The 24848-nt window shown below is 34.0% G+C and overlaps 2 protein-coding genes across 3 annotated transcripts in view; both read right to left on the bottom strand.

Moving 5' to 3' along the window:
• The window catches only part of LOC136025334 (uncharacterized), a 28015-nt gene extending 21974 nt beyond the window's left edge, over positions 1–6041 (bottom strand). Inside the window, exons 1-2 of one of the 2 annotated variants that reach the window (XM_065701254.1) lie at positions 5962–6041; positions 1561–1762 (exon numbers count right to left, since the gene is read on the bottom strand). The gene's annotated coding sequence lies outside the window, so the exon portion shown is untranslated. The remainder of the gene's footprint in view (positions 1–1560; positions 1763–5961) is intronic. The other variant, XM_065701255.1, reaches the window with a different exon arrangement.
• Positions 6042–12950: 6909 nt separating this feature from the next.
• LOC136025333 (glycine-rich protein 3-like) lies at positions 12951–24498 on the bottom strand. Its single transcript, XM_065701253.1, has 2 exons — positions 24372–24498; positions 12951–13646 (listed from the first exon to the last, which is right to left on the bottom strand). Exons 1-2 carry the CDS (start codon positions 24390–24392, stop codon positions 13425–13427), a joined length of 243 nt encoding a protein of 80 aa, XP_065557325.1. The 5' UTR covers positions 24393–24498; the 3' UTR covers positions 12951–13424.
• Positions 24499–24848: the final 350 nt, after the last annotated feature.

The following is a 24848-nucleotide window of genomic DNA, read 5'->3' as shown; positions in this document are numbered from 1 at the left end:
AGCCCAATCCCCCCTCCCCACTTTGGTCAACTCCAGACCTGTGTGCTCATCATTAAAAGAATTTTAATAGTCATATTTAGGAGTACCTAAAAGTTAGAACAAGCATATTCACATTACAAATTTACTTTAAAAGAAAATGTATTGATTATAAAAGGTTTTGATGAATCAGCTACTTTTAATGTGATGGGCGGGCTTGTTCCTTTATTCATCACAAAATTAGGTGAAACAAGGAGAGATGTTCAATAAAACTGCTCTCAATTCTTTACTGACATCTAGTCTTCCACAGTACTTAAACTTCACAGATACTAGGGCAGAAAATCATGTTTCACTATGTAGTTGCAGATGGGACTAGCACTCTCGTGGCTTATTCAAACAATATCAGGCACTCTTCTTTTATACTTATCAAGAATCTTGTTCGTGAGTTGTCTTATTCAAATATAGCTTACAACCACAGCATAAAAATTAAAGATTTTTGGGACCCATCAGTCACATGCCTTTCTTCATACCTTTGCATGTGTGCAATAACAAATTTTTAGAACATTGCAATGGGAATATAGGAAACCTTTTGAAGCTATAAGAAACTTCACAAACTGTGCCCAGTGATGTATCCAATTTCTGAATCAAAATTTTGCTACTATTATAATATTTATCCTGTGCTTTCAACATGGCAGATCAATGAGCTGTCAACCTCAACTAACTATTTCCCTTGGGCTGCAACCAAAGAAATGGTTGCAGGTTTTCACGGAAATATTCTTTAAACTTTTATTATAAAATTGACAGATGATTAACAAAACATATTGTTAATACTTGGGGAATGTCCTCACACTCTAATTCTTGCACCATATTCAGTAATGTTGAAAAAACAGCTATGTGTAGCATTTTCAAAACAGCATTTCACAGTGACAACTTTTTAATGAAGCCTTGTAACTTTTCTTCCCAAATCAGAATATTGCCTTTTCCTTTTTGCAGAGATTTATTCCACATATTTAGCTTTGAAAAAATATCTGTAAGATAAGCTAGCTTCAAAAGGAACCGTGTATTGCAGTACAGCTCTGTTGAAGGTTTTTTTTATAAAGTCTTAAAACATAAAAACTCCATTTCTAGGTTCAAAAATTCTATTTGAACATTTCCCCAAGACAACCACCAAGCTATGGAGTGAAATGGCAGTGCTGTATTCCCCAAGCCTATTTCTTCATACAAAAATTTAAACTACCTTGACTGTTGTGGCTGTGCTTAAGATGACTGTTTCAATGATAATTTGAAAAACGTCATTTAGACTGGGGCTCAAATTTTTAGGACTAGAGCCTCTCTATGAACAATTCAATGGGTCAATTTCATGTTTGGGGCAACAGTTTTAACCAAAGCTTCAAGTTAAGTTCACTGACCTGCCATAGTTCTGGCTCCATCTATGTACAAACCACTCACAAAATAGCAAAGATAATCTCAAACTGTTAATGTTCTACTTGCTTTGGAAACATTGTCATAGTTGAACACTGCCCATACTGCATATGTTTAAACATAGAATGATAGCCAACAGTGTTTATCAATAAAACCACAAACCTTTTATAGATAGTCACTTGTGTTAATTGTTGCAGCCAGTAAGTGATGTGAAAATATACCAGATCATACACCCTGTACAGGGCATGGTTTCTATTATGCAAATTTCATGAAACTTTCTGTCCTACTGATACAATGTTGATTTTTAAGTTTTTCGCCCCTCCTCCAAAGGGTAACGCCCAGATCCAGAGCCTCAATGATTCTCCTAGAAGGTATTTAAAAGTATTTACCTCAGGCTTTTACCCATCAAAGGCCACTACCCTTTCACAAATTTTGTTCTATAAAAGTGACACTATGAAAAATAGATCTACAGCTGAAGAGGTATAAAGAAAGCATTTCAAGTCTTGTACCTGCACTAATTTGTAAGACTTGTAAATCTACACCCTAAATTGAAAAGAGCCTTGAAATGCTCATGCATGCCTGCACAGGGGGTACATGGGGTCATGGCAATCAGAGGGTACAAAGTAATCCTCAGAAAAGGAGAACAGAATAAAACCATGGAATCACAATAAACATTGAAAAAGAGAAATGTGTCTGTAGACTGTTCCCCAAAAGATCAGCTTTTACTAAAGCTGATTGTTAATGAGACAAGCCTATGGCTTAATCTTTCTTTTTAATAAATAAAATAGATTATACCTCAGCCCATAAACCTGGCAGACACTCAGTTCAACAACTTAAAAGGGAGTTTATATATATACATATATATATATATATATATATATATATATATATATATATATATATATATATATATATATATATATATATATATATGCATATAAATGAAAGAAAAAATCCTGAATAACAAAATAAGCCTCTATGCTGATGACTCAAAACTCATTGGTTATGCAAATACAGTGGAAATTATTGAGTCAATACAACTGTACTTTGATGCATTCACTCACTGGACTAATATTTAGAAGCTTGAACTCAACATAATTTGAATTGAATTTCTTTTTCTCTTCTTGTTTTCTCTCTCTTTCAATCGGGAAAGCGGAAGATTTATGGGATGACCAATTAAGCGTGGGGGTCCTTGGCAATATTTTTAGAATAGGTTGTTAAGAGTGAAAATATTATTAATAAAGGGGAAAAGTCCGTTAATCCTTAGTAAGAAGAAAAGTTTATATGATTAACTTATTTTGTCGTTAGATTAGGTATTTTCGCGCTGTATTCTGTTTCTGTGCGTGCTTGTAATTTGTACTGTTGTTTAATTTTCTTGCTTGTGTGTTATTTATTTATATTTTTGTGTGTATATGGCCCTTAGGCTTTTGAAATACACTTATCTATCTATCTATTTATCTATCATAGCAAAAATGCAAGACTCTCCACCTTGGGAAGAAAATCCCACACACTCAGTACCATATGAATTGTAGTGATGGGTTGTGCAAAGCTATTTTCAGTAGCCATGGGGAGAGAAATCTTTCTATCTTTTGGTTGACAATGAGTTGAATTTTCATATTCATGCACAAGCAACTATTGTAAAGACCAGATACTTGGCTAAATCAAAAGAACATTCACTACCAGATCTCCAACTGTAATGACTAAGCTATACAAAAGTCTAGTTTGACCAAGACTAGAGTCTGGAATGTATACTGCATGCCTAATTAACAAGACTGACTATGTAGCAATGGAACCAGTCTAGAGAAGGGCAATAAAATGCATTAAAGACATTAAATGCATGTCTCATATCCACCCTGTCTCAATAAACTTAGAATATTATCTCTAGCATATTGACGCGAACCAAGTGATGTGATAACACCATACCAACTTGTAAATACAGAAGATATAACTCCTGACCTTCTCTAACCAGATAATTCAAATAGAACTTGGAAGTTCCTCATGAGCTTTTCCAGAAACAAGCAAACACCAGGCTAAGGAACAAGTTGATAGAGTTGTCAGCTTGTGAAACATCTACAGCAAAAAAAAGCTGGCCTCTATGGTAATTATAGTGCTCTGTTTGGGATACCACAGAGCAGTAAAACTTTACTTTTGTCACAAGCCATCTAAACTGGAAACTGCTGCTTTGCAACATAGTTTCTATACTATAGCACTTAGAAATACTACTTCCAGAAATGCATTCATTTCTGGTTGACTCCTCCATGGGGCAAACAAAAAATGCATAAAGTGGGCAGAGTTTTGAAGCTGAGGGAAAAGAAGGTTTTGAAGCTGAGGGATGAAACTATATCTTAAATGATAATTCCAGTTATCACTGGTACTTTCTGTAGAGTGGAAAGTAAGAAGATAATTAAAAAACTCACACTTCCATTAATGCTAATATCAGAGACGGTTCACTTTCACTTTTGAACAAAACAAAGGTCCAATTTTGCTTACAGGTAACATTACCTATAGAGCAAAGCATATTAGTTCAAGGGTCCTGCAGGCAGCAGGGTGAGGTCTGTATTCTGATTGGTTGAATTGTTAGTTGATGTTTATGGCATACTTTTTACTGATTGGTTAAGCCTTGTTTGTTATGGTTATGATGTTTCATCATTGTAACCCTATTTTTGCCAGAAATTGTAGTTAGTCAAGGGCAAGCTCCTATGGTGTTAAAATTTTGAATGGAGGATATTTTAATTTCTTATGAGTTTTTTTTTATTTTTTTGAATTACTGCATATAGCTAGATTCTGATGATTGTATATTGTTTTTATGTCATTATTCATTCATATTGCCCAACCCCAACATTTCCTTTGGCTTCAAAACCCTACCCACTTTATAAATTTTTAATTTTGTTGAAGGAGGATTTTAGAAAGCAAAAAAATGGATAGCTTTGGTAATAAGACAAAGAAACAATATGTGGTCATGAGAATCTTGCTATATGCATTTTCAAAACCTTGTGATGAAAGTAAAGCTTTGCCAAAATTACTATCATCACTGAAGCTGACAGACAAAGAATTTGTCCTGTTGCTAGCATGTGCAATTCAAGGTAATGATTTTTGTCTCTTTTTCATGGGATTTTATTTTTAAGTATTTATGCAAAAGTTAAATTTTAGCATAAAGCCAAGGAACACTTGGAAAGAAACTACCTTCATTTTTATAAAAAAAAACAACAAAAAAAACATGATATTCAACTGAATAGGATCCAAATATGTAGTTGCAGCATTACTTAAAAACAATTGTAGAATTCTATTTTTGCTATTCTGTGCTATCTTGGAGAGGGGTTAGTTAAAAAAAAAAAACTTTTAGTAATGAATCTAGAGCCAAAAACATACTCTAGGAAGGTATTGCCAAGCTTCCATGTTAACACTCTTCTGATTTCTAAGTCTTAAAATTTGCCTAATTTTGAAGGTCCTCAAAGGTCACTGATCTATAGAGAAAGTAGTAGAGGTAGGTATTTCAAAATGCTTCCCAGGACATAGTATAGTCTGTAGACCCACCCCTGAAAGTTTCATTTTTCTAATCTAACCCTTGTCCATGATAGCAAAAGAAGCTAAACTAACATTTTCTGTGGGCAACCACATGATTTTCTAACAAGGCTTAAAATCATGCTGAAATAATAGGAAATCCATTTTCAACAACAAGAGCATAAGTAAAAGAAGCTGAGAACCCAAAATTAAGGTAAATTGCATTTATCAAAATTTAGATAGGTTTAAACTGGCTTTTTATCTGTGGAATCTTTAGTAAACTTAAATAATTAGGCAAGCCTTTTTCTCAAAATTGCAACATAGGCCTACTGAAGAGTGTATGCATATTCAAGACATAAGACATTAAGGAAAAATTCTAGTTAATTGACTTTTTGCAATCTCAGAAAGGGTTTAGGTTAGGAAAATGAGACTTTCAGAGATGAATCTACAGACTTAAGTATGTCCTGTGAAGGTATTTGAAGCAACTACCTCTACTCCTTCTCCCTCTAGAGGGACCTAACCTTTGATGACCTTTAAAAATATGTGTGTTATGAAAGTGAAACCTTGCAAAATAGATCTTCTGCTTAATTAAAGTACAACAAAATTGTTTTCAGCTTCATAACTTTGCTCAATTCCATTTTATAAGGTTTTAAAAATATGGAAATACCTTTCCTAGATTTTGAAAAAAAACCTTGATATGGCTCAAAATTCTACTCAAATAACAGGAATTGCATTTCCAGAACTAAAGGCAGAGAAAAGGCAACTAGTAACTGAAAATTAGGGCAAAATGTTGTTCTGTCAAAATTTCAATAGGTATAGACCTGTCATGTAGACAAATTCAGGGCCCTCTAGAGGGAGAAGGATTGGTAGCGGTGGGTACTTTAAAATACCTTCCCAGGACATACTTTAGCCTGTAGACCCATCCCTGAAAGTTTCATTTTTCTAACCTAAAACCTTTCCGAGATAGCAAGAAGTCAATTAACTAGAATTTTACCGACATTAGCTAGGTTATGCAATGACCTGATTCATTTTTACTAATATTTTTTATGGTAAAGGTCATACCTAGGTCAATCACTAGATCCAAAAAAATCTTCAAAATAAAATGCTAAAACCGAATTCTTCTCTTCTGCATTAACTAGAGCTCTAGCAATGACATCTATAGAAATGATCGAGCCCGTTTTTAACTTATCAATCTGCTCTCCGATACGCTGAATCTAATAAAAAGGATTTTCGTAAAGATCGCCTGCCTTTATTTGGGGGAGGGTACTTTTTCCGAAAGAATTAAAATCCTACCAGGTTCATAGCTTCTGATTGATAACGTTAAGCTTCACAAGTCTTATATATTTGGAATTAGCACAAAAAGTAGTCTTTTTGTAAACCAATTGTCATAAAAAACTCCCTTTTTAGTGTTACGGTTACAGTTAATCTAGGCCAATCTTTACTTATAGTTCGTTGCTAAAATCTCTTTGATGTAACTATGATCTCCTTTAACATTAAAGCAAAATAGTAACAGATCATGCTAAAGTTTAATTTTAACTCTTAAAATAAAATACAGCACTTTTAGCTTAACGGAAATTTTTAAATCGGATTACACAACAATAATTAATTCTAAGAAGAAAGAAAACAATGGTTTTAATTTCAAATTGCAGAATCACATGAATATTATGATTTGGCCGGAGAAAAATAATTTTGTCCTAAACATTTCCTTAACAAGAATTCTTTTTAGTTTAAATGAGAAAAACAATACAATAACAATCCTTAGCTGAATAATGATTGTAGTTTGTTCTGATGCGTTCAAAACTATGTTCGGTAATCTTTGAAGGGGAGGTTCTGGAATGTTTTTGTGGCAAAAAGGGCCGGTCTCCTTTATCTCTTAAAAATTAGCCTGAACTTTAGAGTCAAGTCCTTGTGAAGCTCTTTCTAGAAAAAAAAATCGAAAAGAACAAAAATCGAAAAATCAAAGTAGTTGTTCAGCAGGACAAATATGCTTTTGCAAATGCAAACAGTTGATGGGGAATGTTTTTCCACTAAAACATTTCCCTTGAGAAATATTTCTGATATTTGTTCAAGGATTCCTTAAGGATGATATTTCCTTAAGGATTTCTCAAAGGGTTTCCATCCTTTTGGAGATTCTTTCTCCCTTTAACTTGTTTTTGAAAAATTTCGAGCATAATAGTAATTAGTCGATAGTACTAAAATCTATTATAAAATTTAATGAAGTTAAATATTGTTTTTGTAAATTCTACTTCACGATTTCGTTCATTTTTTCCACCTCTTGATACAATAATATCCACTGCCTCTTTAAGTTTGAAAAATATATAATACAGATGGTTCTCATTAACTCGAAATTCATGGGACATGATTTTTATCGTGTTACATGATTTTAAATATATAAGTTTCATCAAGTTTAGTCTTACCCATCAAAAGTTACGAGCCTGAGAAAATTTGCCTTATTTATGAAAATAGGGAGAAACACCCCCTATAAGTCTTAAAATCTTAACGGAAATCACATCATCAGATTCAGCGTATCAGAGAACCCTACTGTAGAAGTTTCAAGCTTCTATCTACAAAAATGTGGAATTTTGTATTTTTTGCCAGAAGACAAATCACGGGTGCGTGTTTATTTTTTTTGTTTTTTTGTTTTTTCTTTTTCCCAGGGGTCATCGTATCAACCAAGTGGTCCTAGAATGTCGCAAGAGGGCTCATTCTAACGGAAATGAAAAGTTCTAGTGCCCTTTTTAAGTGACCAAAAAAATTGGAGGGCATCTAGGCCCCCTCCCACGCTCATTTTTTCCCAAAGTCAACGGATCAAAATTTTGAGATAGCCATTTTGTTCAGCATAGTCGAAAACCATAATAACTATGTATTTGGGAATGATTTACTCCCCCACAATCCCTGGAGAAGGGGCTGCAAGTTACAAACTTTGACCAGTGTTTACATATAGTAATGATTATTGGGAAGTGTACAGACGTTTTCAGGGGGATTTTATTTTGTTTGGGGATGGGGCTGAGGGGAGGGGGCTATGTTTGAGGATCTTTCCTTGGAGGAATCTGCCATGGGGGAAGAAAAATTCAAGGAAAAGGGCGCATGATTTTCTAGCATTATTATAAGAAAACAATGAAAAATAAACATGAAAACGTTTTTTTCAAATGAAAGGAAGGAGTAGCATTGAAACTTAAAACGAACAGAGATTATTACGCATATGAGGGGTTTTAAAAATACTTTAGCATAAAGAGCAAGGTATTTAGGAGGAGATAAATACCTCGCTCTTTATGCTAAAGTATTTTTAGTAATTTCAACTATTTATTCTACGGCCTTTCTGATTCAGGGGCCATTCTTAAAGAATTGGGACAAAGCTTAAGATTTAGTGTAAAGAGCGAGGTATTAACGAGGATACAAACCCCCTTGTATACATAATAAAAATATAAGATTATGAAAGTTTGTTACGTAAGTTGCTAATTTATAAGTTACGTATATTTTTTACTAATAAAAATGTTCGTTAAAAATTAAAAGTTCTAGTTGCCTTTTTAAGGAACCGAGAAATTGGAGGGCAACTAGGCCTCCTTCTCCACCCCTTATTTCTAAAAATCGTCTGGTTAAAACTAAGAGAAAGCTATTTAGCCAAAAAAAAGAATTAATATACAAAGTTCATTTGAATAATTTATGCGCGGAGAGCCAAAATCAAACATGCATTAATTCAAAAACGTTCAGAAATTAAATAAAAAAAAACTAATTTTTGTAGCTGAAAGTAAGGAGCGACATTAAAACTTAAAACGAACAGAAATTACTCCGTATATAAAATGGGTTGTCCCCTCCGCAATCCCTCGCTCTTTACGCTAAAGTTTGACTCTTTGCCACAATTCTACTTTTTAAAACAATTAAAAGCTTTAGCGTAAAGAGCGAGGGATTGCGGAGGGGACAACCCATTTTATATACGGAGTAATTTCTGTTCGTTTTAAGTTTTAATGTCGCTCCTTACTTTCAGCTAAAAAAATTAGTTTTTTTTTTATTTAATTTACTCCCTAAAGCCACTACAAAGTTAAGAATAATTTTATTAGTGTATTATAGACTTGGCATACCAAGACATGACTTACAAATGGCAAGATATCATTTTGAAATGTCAATAGTAAATTTAATTTCTTAGGAAATAGACACTTGAGTATTAACAGAATCTGTTACAAAAAATGTTAAACAAAATTAATATAGATCAAAATTTAAACGTTGCAACTTGCACACCAGAGTTTCGACTAACAGAGGTACGTTAAAAAAGCTTAGAGATACAGAGGTAGAACTTTAACTTTTAGAGATTAAGTGAAAATTAAAATGACGACTTGTCTAATGAATTTTGAGTTATAGAGGTAGTTTTAGGGTCACTTTGGCTTACAGAGGGAAAATATAACCGCAAATTATTTCAAGTTCTTTTTTTGCTCGACTTAACAGATTTCTCCAAGAGGATTGAAAATAGTTCGAGATACCGATGATTTTGAGCTATAGAGCTTCGAGTTATCGCGAATCGACTGTATTCTTAAGCGGGAAATTAATGGGAGTTCGCAATCTAGCCAAAAAATATTACGTTATCATGTCTCGTTCCAGTATAATCCTGTTTAAAGTAACAAACTGACTAAATAACCTCTAAAGTAAGCAATTACTTTATAACATATACGGGATTTGGTTTGGGTGGACGGGGCCACGTTATTTCAGTGAAGAATAGGAAAAATGAAATTGTAGGCGAATTACATTACAAATTGTCCCCCCTTCTTTCATCTCCTGCTGGAGGGAAATATAACTAATGATTCTTAATTTTGAAATCCAACTAATATTTTAAAAAATAGAAAAGGAAAAGGTAATTAGCAATCTAATAATGACTTAGTGCCACCAAGAGAGGTTCATTTCTACGGAGATTTAAATGAGAATATTTATCTTCTTCTTCCTTTTTCATTCACTTTTAGTGTTTCCTTGTTTCCCTTCTTTCTCAGGGATATATCCCTTCCATGAAAAATTTGCCTGAAATGGATTTCGGAAAAGGTAAACTGTCTGGCTACAGAGATATAAAGGGCAATGCTCACTTTTCATTTTCCTTTGTTGTGCTTCTCCTCACCCTAGTCAGGGATAGCGCTTAAACACCTTGGAAAAGTGCTTAAACCAAGACAAATTTGTTTAGACCTTGCCCTGGTCAAAGAATCTAAACCGGATCTCATTTAATTTTTTTCCCGTCTTTTCTCGAATTAACTCAATCGTTAGCTCTATTAGCTATGTAGGGTAAGAATCTTTTTTTTTTAATAACTACCAGGTTAGTAGTATATCGTCATTTGACGATAAGGTGAAATTTGGAGTGAAAATAAATAGGCGTTCCTTCTAAAATTCTCTTGGTCCAAAATCATTCAATCACTTCATAATGCATAATTTCCCTAAAAATATTAGCTTTTTTAGATTCAGTCTATTTATTTGCCTACAGAGTGAAACAGTATATATATATATATATATATATATATATATATATATATATATATATATATATATATATATATATATATATATATATATACTAGCTGTTGGGGTGGCGCTTCGCGCCACCCCAACACCTAGCTGGTGGGGCGCTTCGCGCCCCCCCAAGCCCCCCCGCGCGCGTAAGTCGTTACGCGCCATATTAGTTACGCGCCATTATAGTTGTGTCCCTGTGTCCCACCTGTGAATAGAGATAGATATAAATATATGTTTTTAAATACGTAAAACATGCGAATATACAACATTCTTCGCTGTCCCATTGTCTGTGCATATAAATAGATTGTCAGGTTTACTGACTCTTGAACATGCAACATATAATTGTCCATGGGAAAAACAATCCGTATTCAGATCTATACCTCATTGTTCTAATGATGTGTCCCTGTGTTCCGGTCGTTCATTTATATTCCCTGTGTCCCGGTCGTCATTTGTGTCCCGGTGTCCCGGTCTGTAATTTCTATTCGAACAATCCCTGTGTCCCGGTCGTCATTTATATATCCCGCCAGTGCCCCCGGCGTCCCCGTTGTAGTTGTGTCACTGTGTCCCGGTCGTCATTTATATTCCTAATTTCATGACGTCAGTCAACACAGAAACATGACGTCACCTGATCCACAGACAGACAGACAGACAACTTATTTTTATATATATAGATATATATATATATATATATATATATATATATATATATATATATATACATATATATATATATATATATATATATATATATATATATATATATATATATATATATATATATATATATATATATATATATATATATATATATATATATATATATATATATATATATATATATATATATATATACATGAGAGTCTCCCCTTTCTTAAGTAAACTTTAGAGTAAACTTATTGCTTCTAAAGCAGAGCTAATCAGATCTATATACAAGTAGTTAGGGGAAAAATTAAACTACTTTCTACTTATTAAATTGTGCAAAAAAAGAGCGAAAGTATTGAGAACTAAAAAATTTTGAAAATCAAGAAAACTTGATTACTGAATTTTCATTTTTCAGAACCTAGCTTTTTTTAATCAGGACATTAAAACCTGAGAGACCAACACTGTTAGAGATTTAATTGTTCACAGCTGGTAGAACCCTAGCATCGCAAAATGTTCAGCCAAACTGTAGGGGATCTGAAACTGCAGCTTTTGGTTGATTTACTTGTAAAAATAAATCTGCCAGGAGGTAAAAACGTAGCTTGTTAACTAATTAAATTACTATGTCCGATTTGTTAGCGAGTTGATTGAATTATGGAACCATTAAGTGAAAACAATTTCTTATTCCAATTTAATTCTATGTTGGGCATGTTCAGGGCACAAGGTGCAAGTTTGTTCAGTCAATTAAGCAGTAAGGAACATTTTGCCTCCCCATAGTAGTATAATATTTGCAGGCATTGTTATGTTATGAGTCGGAGGTATTAGACTTGACGTTGCTTGTGTAGGATTTTGACTCTTGTTGACAGAAGAGTATCAGCAATTGCGCAAAACTATGTTGAGACCAAGATGGGTTCAGGATTGCATAAGGCCTCCATTTATACTGGAGGTCCCAGAGACTTCTTGCTGTCTAGTTATCAGCCAGTTTAAGCACTTCTTGTCGACTTGAGGAGATGTGCTAGTTCCTGTCTTACACTGGTTCTGGGACCATTGCTTTTCCTGAGGCCAAAATAATTTCAATCATATAAAGAAGAAAAAAATTGCAACTTGGAACGTTACAACGGAAAAAACAACTATCTTACTGGAACTAGACTTATTAGGAGTTTTGGAAACTCATATCCCAGGGATAGGACAAGAAAATATAAAATTAGGTGATATAGAATTTATTTGCTTAGGCAGGAAGGATGGGGTGAATAGGTAGGGATGCCTCATGATGGTGTTGTTCAACGTAAGACTTAAACTCCAGATTTCGCCCTTTTGGGGAAAATCCCCATATATATATATATATATATATATATATATATATATATATATATATATATATATATATATATATATATATATATATATATATATATATATATATATATATATATATATATATATATATATATATACTGTAGTTTTCAATTCAAGAAAGGATATACGACATTTTAACTTTGCTTAGTCAGTTTGAGAAAAAAAGTAAAAGATAATGAATCGTGTATCTATTATTAGGTCCTTTGCATCAAGTACAGAGATGTCTCGTGTCGATATTATATAAAGAGTCTCGTGTCGATATTATTTATATTGTTTATGGAAAATTCTTCCCGTTGAACTGGCAGTTACTTTTTATTCGTTATTATTTAAATTTAAGCATAGTCTCCTAACACTGCTTAGCTATTTCTTTTCTTTTGATTTGCTCCCAGTTGCTGTGCCATCTTCACATCGAATTTGAAATATACACAAAACACACTAGCCATTGATAATTTAAGAGAGGTTCTGTTTCTCTCTAACAAATAGTATGGTTGCTGATGGAACCGATATTAGTCTGCTTTCGATATTGATTTGTCGTTCGGTATTTCAAAAAAATGAGTTAAACTCATTCATCTTGGATAGATATTAGTCGTTTTACTTATTTGTTTATTTTTATCATTAATTTATTTGTTTGTTTTTTGGTCTTTTTCTCGGGTCTTGATTTCCCTATGGTCGTCCCTCTACTGGTTGATTTTTTTTTATTTCTTGTGTATCGTCGGATGGGATGTCTGCTGTGGCGTGGTGAGTAAGTAACACTATACATATTATTATTTTTTCTTTCTTCTTTGACTTGTCTTTCTTTTGACTGATTCTTCGTTTTTTGTTCTTTAGTTGTTTTTATCTGTGCAAAACGAGCTTATCTCTCTGCCAGATATTTGCACATTTAGTATGTTCTATGATGAAAAATATATGCATCCTAAAAATGTTGTAGGTAAGCTGCAGATATTAGGTACAGATAACGGTACAGAAACATTTTTTGATAAATTTTATATTACAAAAAGATTGTCATATCAGTTGAAAATACATTTTTTTTTTTATTAGACAATATTAAGTCATCTTCCAAAGCCAGGTCTGTATCCACCTCCGAATCCAGTTCTAAATCCACCTCCGAATCCAGGTTTATATCCACCTCCAAATCCAGGTTTAAATCCACCTCCAAATCCAGGTCTGTAGCCACCTCCGAATCCTGGTCTAATTTTGCCTCCTCCAAATTTGCCTCCTCCTAAGCCAAATTGAGCTGCAGTTATAGTTATAATAGCGGCAAAAAGAAGCACCTGTAAAATAAGTAAGATTACTCAATCTGCTCTGTTGTTCCCTCTTTCATAATTAATAAAAAATTTGGTATTTTTGTGCAGTATTTCTTTTATTTGCTGGTACAGAGAACACCTTTGGAAGCCTCTGTTTTAAAACTTTCTTTAAACCAGCAACTGTTTATGTAAGTATTTTTTTAACGATTCCGCATTTTTTTTTTTTTTGAAAATTGGCATTCTAGGATCTTCTGGCCTGAAAAAAAAGAATCTAAATTTGGGAAGAAAAAATCACGTGAGTGAAGTCACATTCAAATACATTTCAAGAGCAAACATTATGTCATTTTCACCCCAGCAAAGGTCGCATTAAAAGTTACACAAGACGACAAAATGCTCTGAACATCTAAAGAAAAAGACTTGAAACAAGAAAAAAAAAATCACATTGAATTGCAAACAAAAATGCGACTTAGAACTCAAAAAATTCCACGATAATGATACTAATGCAAAATTCAGATATTTTCAGAAATTACAATGGAGTAAGGGGCGTGTTATTTAAACGTCTGAAACGGATAAACAGAAAGGGGGAATTGGATCCACGTCAGAATTTCTTAGTTCATCTGAAATTGTTGATTTACCACCCCATAATTTGAAACTAAAGAATAAAACGATGATTATGCCAATGCGTAATTTAGATGTTTAAGAGAACATAGACATTTGAAAATTCCTAGTTATTACCAGAGGCGTCGTTTGGAGGCGGGGGCAGGCAAGAAGTGTATTTTGCCCCCCCCTACAATAATGTGGAGAAAAAAATCATTATATATCCCATGTCCCTTGACTATCTGGATATGGACCTCTCTTGCTCCCCCTATTAAAAATGCTGGAAATTCGCCCCCGGTTACTACTGAATTTTATAGCAACGCAATTAAAGCAGAAATATAACGACTGGAAAGAAGTTTTTTGGTTTCTATGACGTCATGCAAAAGAATAAATGATTTTGAATGAATCCGGACGGCTAAGGAAAATTCAGGGGAAACTGTCTGAGGTAATGAGGCATGAAAATGAAGGGCCATGGCATCTTCGGTTAGAAGGCATGCGACAAAAAGTATCACAACAAGCCCCAAACGAAAATAATGGACAAAGAAATCGGCGGTTAGCATGTATGCGACAAGGATGATCAGATCGAATCACAAATGAAATATGCGGTTAGAACAGAAGCAACAGTGAAAATAACGACGAGTCAGAGGAGAAAATAATCCTATAAAATGGATGATTTCCCGATCACCGTTTGATGTATTAACAGAGAAAAGGATTTGGAATCACGCCAAACTTTCTTAATTCAATTAAAACTGCTTACTCGACGCCTCATGATTTAAAACTAAAGAATAACGCGATTACTGTCCTAATATGTAATTAGAGAATCAAAAATGTACAAACCTGTAACTTGCAAAGCATCGTTGATCAAACGAAACTCAGGGTCCCAGTAGCTATTTGCTATGACCATATTAGATAGATGCGTCGGTCGGGTTTATGCCTGGAAGATCCACTGTACCTTAACTTACTGGAACAAACCTTACCACGCACCAGTCAACAGAGAAGACAAAAGAATTCGGGTTTAAAGCATGGGTAGCCTTTGTGGACCTCACGGCTTCTTTCCACTTAACGGATTACAAATCGTTCTTGGTGATACTTCAATTAACTGTGCTATCAGAAAACCACTACAAACTGCTTGATAAGCTTCACGAAGAGAGGGAGAGTTGTATCGAAGTCAACAGAGAGCAAAAGAGGTTATCCGGCATCAAAATCGGTTTCCACGTGGGGCGTGGTACCACCCCAGAGCTTTTTAATTGTGAAATAGTCAATTTCATGGTACAAAATACGAATTGCATTTACTTCGGTCGGCAGTTTGGAGAGTACGTTCTGATGGAAGCCGGATTCGCAAATGATCTTGCTCTCATTGTCAACTTAATCAACCAATTAACTAACAGTCTTGTCCAACAGGATGAGATAGCAAAAGTAGGGCTGAAATTTAACTGAATCATAATGGCAATTCAGCCCTAAGGCCCAGTCTCGTCCCTTGAAAAAATAACTGTTTGAGAAGCTCCGGCTTAACTTCTGAGAATCTTCTATCACCTTAGCTTCGTGCTGTCTAATGATAGCTTCATAGATGAATAGGTTTACAGCTAAATATCGAAAGCATCGTCTATTGTTGGAAAGCTCAATATTCTCTGGAGAGTACCTTACACTTCGAGGCACACAAAGATGGGGATGCGTAGCACATCACTAAGATCAGTCCTGCTCTGTGCCATGGAAACATGACTCCTTAATTCTTCAATCCTCAGCATGATACACGTCTGACAGACAAAAAAGCTCCGTCAGATTGAGGGCTTTCAGTGGGATGATTCTGTTAGCAATCAAGGGTGATTGCGTTTACATTCCAACTGCCATTTTGTATTCGAATAGTGTAGCGTACTCCCAGGTGATTTGGACACCTCCTATGTATGCCGACGACAGTATCAGCCCAAATAGTCAATGATTTCAAATCCCAAAGGTAATGACGGGTCTTTCCCGAGAGACATATCCTGGACAAGGTGGAAGGATAGCATAAAAAAAACCTGGAGGTGGATAACAATGCTGTCGACGAGGCCCCACTCTTAACAGCAGATCGATCGGCGTGGAGGAACAGAGTTGCGTCGCTTGCTACGTTGCCTTTACTGTGGCAGGCACCTTAAGTAAAAGTAGCTCATGAAGGGAGGGTGGAGGTCTGAAATATATAAAACCTGGGGTTCACCGATTCCACATTTTCCAAGGTTAGCTCTTTGAATTTTTAACTTTCCATGAATCCCAGTAGGGGCCAAATAACAGTACCTTTTGTCTGCTAGAAAGCAAGAAGACAATAAAAATATTTATAAACAAGAAAATAAGAAATCTGAAGACCCAATGAGATTAAAAAAATTGGGGCATAAAAACTCACTGCTTAAGGCTTCAGACACACTTATCCAAACTCTGCCTACCCACGGATCCATGGGTCTTACTCAATAATACAGATACGCGATTGTACAACATTGCACAAACTTTTACCAAGCCTTAAATGAATTTAATTGGTTAGATTAAGTTTAAGAATAGTTAGAGAAAAAAATATTTTCCTAAATAAGGGTTTTGTAGGGAAAGTTAATAGCCAAACTAAACATGAAAATAGATCAAATTAGGTAAAATAATAACAATAATAATTTCTCGAAAGAACTGTTCAGTGCATAATTAAATTAAATTTACAGAAATATGATCAATTTGTTTTTAGTAAATGCGGCCCTTTTGGGTTTTGTTTATTATATTTTGGGTATATATATATATATATATATATATATATATATATATATATATATATATATATATATATATATATATATATATATATATATCACTGAAAGAAAGAACAGCATTCAAACTTAAGACGAACAGAGATTACTCCGAATATTAGGGGGTGCCCCCATCTCAACCCCTTGCTCGTTACACTAAGGTTTTTCAGGGCCAAGTGGTTAGCACACTAGAGTCAAAATCCTGACGACAGTGGTTCGAGTCTTAGCATCGTTGGCTACTTGGTTTGGAACAGGGGCTTAGTGACATGACACTGTAAGCTTAGCCGGAGTTGACACGGCTCTGAATTGGTACCTGGAAAAATCTAGGGAAGGTAAACCGGAAGGGCGTGCGAAAGCACAGGATGGCTGGCCCCCACCCCCCAATTGTATTTCCTTGCTGAAGGGCTATAAAATAGAAATCAGCACCACCGGTAGGGACTGCAAAGTCCGGTGCCGCATTCTTTACCTTTATTCTTTACTTTTAAAGAAGCTTATTATTCCAAATCAACGGCCCTTGTGTTTCAGCAATCGATATTAAGGAATTGGGACAAAAAAAAAAAACAAAAAAAAAACAACAAACAAAAACACTTAAGCATAAAGAGAGAGAGGTTGAGAAGGAGTAAATTTCTGGTCCTATCTGCAAAATGTGGAATTTTGTATTTTTTGCCAGAAGGCAGATCACGGATGCGTGTTTATTTGTTTTTTTTTGTTTTTTTTTTTGTTTTTTCCCCAGGGGTGTTCGTATCGACCCAGTTGTCCTAGAATGTTGCAAGAGGGCTCATTCTAACGGAAATGAAAAGTTCTAGTGCCCTTTTTAAGTGACCGAAAAAATTGGAGGGCACCTAGGCCCCCTCCCACGCTAATTATTTTCCCAAAGTCAACGGATCAAAATTCTGAGATAGCCATTTTATTCAGCGTAGTCGAAAAATCTTATAACTATGTCTTTGGGAACGACTTACTCCCCCACAGTCACCGAGGGAGGGGCAACAAGTTACAAACTTTGACCAGTGCTTACATATAGTAATGGTTATTGCGAAGTGTACAGGCGTTTTCAGGAGGGTTTTTTTGGTTGGGGGGAGGAGTTGAGAAGAGGGGGATATGCTGGGGGAGCTTTCCATCGATAATTTGTCATGGGGGAAGAAAATCTTCATGAAGGGAGCGCAGGATATACTAGCATTATTTAAAAAAACAATGAAAAAATAAATAAAATACAAATTTGGTTTTAATTATTCCTCTGCGGAGAGCCAAAATCATAACATGCATTGATTCAAAAACGTTCAGAAATTAAATAAAAAAAAAACAAGTTTTTTTAAACTGAAAGTAAGGAGCGACATTAAAACTTAAAACGACCAGAAATTACTTCGTATATGAAAGAGGCTGCTTCCTCATCAACACCCCGCTCTTTACGCTAAATTTTTTTACTGTTTTAAAAAGAAGAATTGAGAGAAAGATTCAAACTTCAGTGTAAGAAAATCAGTGTAATCAGTGTAAGAAAACAATTCTTTTGATATGCTAAATAGTATTAAATTCTGTTTTTGGAGTGTCGAATACTGTTGGTCTAGTCGAATTAGAGCAGATTCTTTGAGGGTTGTTTTGAACTGGTTCCCTTCTTCTGAATTATCATCAGCTCTTCCATTTTTTTTTTCACTTGGCACACAACAAATAATGACGAGAGACTGTATTTTTTTTTGCTAAAAAAAAGGGGTAATTTGGACCAAGAATCACCTTCCAAACCAGCTACGACAATAACAAGTGAAATGCCATTTAGAACCCTAAATCAATAACAGCAGACCGTCTTTTACCCACACGCTACCTGGATATAGCCTTAAGTTATAGACAAATTTTTTTTGACAAAATCGCTTGAAATTTAAACGGTTGTGTATTATACACCACTCAAGTTTACGCTTCATAAAAATCGAGAACAAACCGGTTTCTTCGTTAGTTTCTTTCAGCTTAGCGTGAGACAAGACAAAGACAAGTGACAGAATAGATGGGAAATATATAATTTGGGCTATTTATTTGTATATTAGAGGGGGGGGAGTTAAGTATTTGGACAGTTTGAAGTTAGAAAACAATTCTTACTTCATAATATGCAGAATAATTGTACCTAATACATTTTGCATGTAGAACCGCTATATTTTACCCCCCCCCCCCCTATTGTGCAAATATATAGCCCAAATTTGTTTCTAAAGTATAATATTTTCATTATATTTTGTGGTATTTCATTTGGATTGAGCGTCAACAAACATGTACTAACTAAATGAAGCAAGGGTGCTGGCGGGAGGGGGTCATGGCCCCCCTTGAAATTTTTGACTATAAAGTAATTATAAGGAAACCAAAAGAGAGAGCAGAACAGGTAAAACAATGGAAAAATATGTATTGCCCCATTGTTAGCTGCCTGCCAATAGATTTTGGCCCTTAATAAGGAAAATGTAAGCTCTAATTTGTGACTGAGTGATCCTAATTTTCTTGAATTCTTTTAAGTAATGAATCGTAAGTAAATAACGCTCCTTGTCATAAACGAAAGTATAAGAGCTATTGATAACATTAAATCAAAGAATCAGCTTTTGATGGTGCTCCTAAATTTGTATTTGTTATTAGTAATTAGTACAGTTATTAGTACACAAGAAAGTTGGTATAATTATAGAAAACATAAGGAAAAGAACTTAGTAAGGGGCAATTTCGGTAAAAATGTGCCGTCAACTTTTGCTTGTATAGCAAGACTACCCATGAGCTAGTATATGAGGCCACTATAATCAGAAATGTTTCCCCTGACCGGAATGCTAAGAATTTCTGTGTTTTCTCCCTGAACAGATAAGATTTTTGTGTTTTATTATCATTTTTTTTTAAGAAGTGATTGTATTTACCTAGGTGTCACTTTGAAAAAGACTTAATGTTTTTACAGTTATGAAGTATTTGGGCGTCAAATATATTTGACAAAATATTGTTTTTTTTTGTATTCACAATTAAATTAAAACGTTGAATCCAAAAATTTTTATTTGATTTTCTAAATCTTAGTTCTAATGTTTTAATTTGAAAAATTACTTTGATAATGTTTTACTTTTTACAAACACTGAGTATAAAGGCATTAAATATTTTGGTGTTTGATGACCAAGTCCAAAACTGTCGATATTGTTAAAAAATATCCGTCCAATGCTTCGGCATTGCTCAACAGAACATAATGCTGGGAGTTTATATCTTAGTTTTTGTAAGTAAGCTATTGTTTTTTTTATATTTTGTAATTACTTACTTTTTCCATTTTTATATTATTTTACTTTAATTGAAATACTTTTTCCATTGCCTTTAGAAAAATGTTTGTTTCTAAGCTTGCAAGTTAATTTTTTGGCACTTTAAAATAAACTTACTTATTGTTCTAATTAAACGACCCTTGTGTATCAGGAGTCGTTTATAAGAGAATTGGGACAAAATTTAAACTTTAGCCTAAAGAGCAAGGTGTTGAGGAGGGATAATAATTTTTATTCGTTTTGAGATTTAACCTTGCTCCTTAATTCTCACCGTGCAAAAGAAAATTCATCCTCCCGTCCCTACCAAAAAATGTATGCATACTTTCTAATAACAAATACTATACGTAAACAATGGGCAAATTTTATAACTTAAAAACTTTCCCCCAGGGGCTGTAGGGGGTCATTTTATCTCTAAAGACATAATTATTGGGCCTTTCAACTATGCTGAACAAAATAGCTATCTCAAATTTTTATCGGGCTATTTTGGGAAAAAAGTGGCGTGGGAGGGGGCCTAGTTGCTATCTGACTTTTTGGACACTTAAAAAGGGCACTAGAACTTTTAATTTTCGTTAGAATAACATTTCTAGCGATGTTTTAAGCCCACAGGGTCAATACGATTACCCCTGAGAAAAAACAACAACAAAAAAACAAATAAACACGCATCTGTGATCTTTCTTCTGGTAAAAATAAGAAAATTCCACATTCTTGAAGAAATGAGCTTCAAACCTCTGAGGTAGGATTATTTGATACGCCGAATTTGATGTCGTGATTTTAATTAAAATTATGTGACTTCTAGAGGGCCTTCCCCCTTTTTTCGAAAATCATACAAATTTTCTCAGGCTCTTAGCTTTTGATGGGTAAGAATAAACGTAATGAAACTTATATATCTGGAATCAGCACAATAAGCCAATTCTTTTGGTATATCTATTGGTATCAAAATTCCGTTTTTTAGAGTTTCGGCTACTATTAAGCCGGGTCGCTACTTACTTACAGTTCGTTACCACGAACTGTTGGATTACCTACCAAAATCCAAACAGAGATCATTGAACTATCGTCGATATTACAATGAAATATCATTGACAGATCATCGTCTTTTCTGAGTTGCTGAAAGTATTGTATTCATAAAACTTTACAGTTTCATCAAATGTAACTAAACAAACAGAAAAAAGTTTTTCATCTAAAGTATGGAGCGAGTTTAAAACTTAAAACAAATTGAAGTTGTTCTGTATATATGGGGGACTGCCCCCTTCGCACCACCTTGCTTATTAAACAAATTTTTTTTAGCACTTTGAAAAATCTTTTTTTTCCAATTGCAGTTTTCTTTAAAATTTGGACAAAAGCCAAACTTCACAGTAAAGAGTAAGTAGCTATAGAGAAAACAGATCCCTTCATATAAAGAGTAATTTGTTTAAAGAGGTTTCAAATCTGTTCCATGCTTTCAGTTGAAGCACTTCTTTTTTATTTTATTTTCTGATTGTTTTCCAACTCGAACCCAAGCGTAACCAAGATATAATTTGAGGTACCGGTCCCTTAAATCCCAAGTTAATTGCTTTTAAATTGTGTAAATCGTAATCGTACGTTGATTACGGTTAAATATTTTAATTTTGGACAAAATTTGAATATACTTGAAAAATTGGCGATGAATAGAAATTTTGGTAAAAAGTCTTAGTTAATATTACTACTAAACAATTTTGGCTGAATGAAAAAAGACTGTTGTTACTATGGATGGAGATTCTGTGAGACATTTGATCTTCTATATGACTGAAGCCATCACAACCTCTGCAATAGTATTTTTCTTATCGATAAATATATTACATACATTTTTTTAACACTTTGAAGTACTTCACACAAATAGAAAAAAGAAAAATATTACCATTTAAAATTGCTGAAAACTAAAATGTTAAAATGTGCTGATAGATATGGGAATGTAACATTTTAGCTTTATAGAGAAACATTTTAGTCAATTCCTGCTCCCCCTACCATGAATAGTAAGCAGTTTGTCTACTAAAATGTAATTTTTTAGTAATCTATCCTACTCTCTCCTAAACAATGACTCACCCTCCCCCTCATAATAGCTGACACGCAGTTACAGATCACCGAACATAGCCTAACTTCATTACACATAAAGTGAATCAACTTGGTTGAATCCAGTACTGCCACCATGTGGCATTACTTCTTCTGCAACTGGAAAGCCTAAAATATAGTATTGATACTTTTAAATCAATTAGCTTCTCAGAATTCTAAACTGATTGCAAATTTGTCTTCTCCAGAGTAAAGTCGTAGTTTCGTGCCATAAAATGGCAGAAAACAAGACTTTCCCTGACCATATCTGAATGGTCACTTAAAAAATAGTTTTTAGTTTATGTTTGAATGATCTCCCTCCCAATTATCAGACATTCGTATGGATACAACTGCCTCTGTAAAAAAAACAACAACAAATAAACATGCAGCGACGATGTTTCTTCTAAAATAAAAAAAAAATGAAATTCCATATTTTGAAGATTGGAGCTTGAAACCTCTATGATATGATATGGTTCTATGATATGATTTAATAATAGGATTTTCAATAAGATCATTTGTTTTTTGGGGGTGTTTCCCCTCAATTCAAAAATAATGCAAATTTTCTCAGATTTTTGGTTTTGGGTGGGTAGTAATAAACGGGAAGAATAATACTACCGGTGTAGCAATTGTCATGAGAATTAAATTTTTAGTTTTGGTGAGTAGTGGCCAAGGTCACTTTTTACTTCCTGTTCTTCATCACAAACTGATAAAATTCTCATGTGACGAAATTTTTTCTGAACCTGTTCGTTTTATTTAGCTGAGTAGGACAATAAAAAGAAAGAGGGTCAATTTGACAGCTGGATAGTTAAGTTTTTATTTTGTTTTTCTTTTGCTATTCTGTTTTTTTTTAATGTCAGCATATATAAGGGATTTAAGTTCGAGGGGGAGATTTGCTCTGTTATGTAAGAGGTACATTTTACATAGCCGCTATAAAGTCAAAACGTGGTGTCCATGCAGACAGGAGGATTTTGTAGCATCTCTATTCCTTCTGTAAACTATTCTAAGGCGTAGGAAATTGCATAAAGACAAGTCTATATCTGTTATAATCTGCAAAAACAATAATTCTTTCTGAAATTTTGGTTTCAGTTTGATTTTCTTTTAATATCAAATGCATAATAATTAACAATATTATTGATTAAATAAATTGATAACTTCGGAAGGAATCCTTGTCGTTTAAAATTTACTCTCTTTTTTCATTTTGCATTCAATTTAATTGCTCTTTTTATTTGAAAGGTTTTTCCTAAAAGTATTTAAAAATAAACTTATTCCAACGGAAACATATCCTGAAATACATTCCCTGTCACCCAACCGCCACTAGTATTTTGACGACTAGTTCCCCCGCTGGAAAATTTTCTACCGGCGCCCTTGAAATGAAGTGCTTGAGTGGCGTATAATACACAAGTACCATTCAAACTATAGAAATCTGAAAAGTATTTAGCTTTAAGTAAAATAAATCTTAATATGAATAAAAATAATTAACAGTAGGTAAAGTAAAGTGTAATAAGAATAGACGTTGGGCATTGCCAGGTATTTGGGGTCACATCAATAAAGTTAACTATTGTTAAACATGGAATTAGGAATGTTACAACTCTTCAAATGACATTGTAGGTAATTAAAAAGGGGAGTGTTTCGCCAAGATAGGCAAAGTAAGTAATGGTGTTAATTCTTAAAAATTGAAGGGGGGAGGGCAAAGTTTATTTTACAGAATATATTTGGGGGGCATTCTTTTTCAAATATCGAACGCATACGCAAAAAAATGGAACTTTACAATGAAAACATAAAAAAAGAAGCATTTGAAAATCTGAAAGGGGGAATTAGAGGGGTGAATGACCTCTAATTAACACCCTTAAAGATCTATATGGTTCTTAACTTTTTTATCGCAGCTTTCTAAGTTTCCAATCCTAAAATATTGATTGCTTAAACGTAATCAAGTTCTTATATAGCCATTTAGTTCAGAACAAGATACGAAGTTCACTTGAGCTTAGTGGCCTCCTAAGACAAACTGTTATGAATTTGCCACAAAGTACTGAAATAGTCTTTTTGTTTACATATTACTTTCATTTATTAATTGCCTTTATTTATTTACTTATTACCTTAAATATATATCCAGTCATGATATTGTGGTGCTTGAATACAATTAGCACGTTGTAACTCAAATTTTATGCATACACTAACTGAAATATTCTCTTTTAAGTACTTTAAGTTAGAAAGCTCATTAGCTTTTCCTCTTCGGGTTTTTGGAAATTTAAGCGCTTGTCCTATTTACGGTCAAATCAATCAAAATTTCCAGGCTATAATGCCTCAGAACAAGTTCTTTACCCATTTTGCTTCTGCGTTGCAATTCAAAAGTGGATATACCGCTATATGGATTATCCCTTGTACTCAAATTCTAATTGGCATAACCCTGTCACACAAAAGTGCAAATTACGCTCTTACTAAACTAGGACAATTTGCAAATTACAATTGCCCTCTGGGAAAATGAACATGTATTCGTAATCGAGCTATCCCTAATAGCTTAGCTTATCCATGTGTTTTGTGGAGGCTAGTCACGGAATATTTTATGACTAGAA

The sequence above is a fragment of the Artemia franciscana genome, chromosome 3 (genome assembly GCF_032884065.1).
Source record: "Artemia franciscana chromosome 3, ASM3288406v1, whole genome shotgun sequence".
Classification (NCBI taxonomy): Eukaryota; Metazoa; Arthropoda; class Branchiopoda; order Anostraca; family Artemiidae; genus Artemia; species Artemia franciscana.
The sequence above is the reverse complement of the archived record's forward strand: the minus strand, read 5'-3'. Positions and strand labels throughout refer to the sequence as shown.

What these genes read in the sequence shown, in the direction of transcription:
- LOC136025333 (XM_065701253.1), bottom strand. Translation starts at nt 24,392, where the DNA reads ATGACTGGATATATATTTAAG. An exon ending in TGACTGGATATATATTTAAG is followed by an intron (nt 13,647 to 24,371) that starts GTAATAAGTAAA and finishes CTTATTTTACAG; the next exon opens with GTGCTTCTTTTTGCCGCTAT.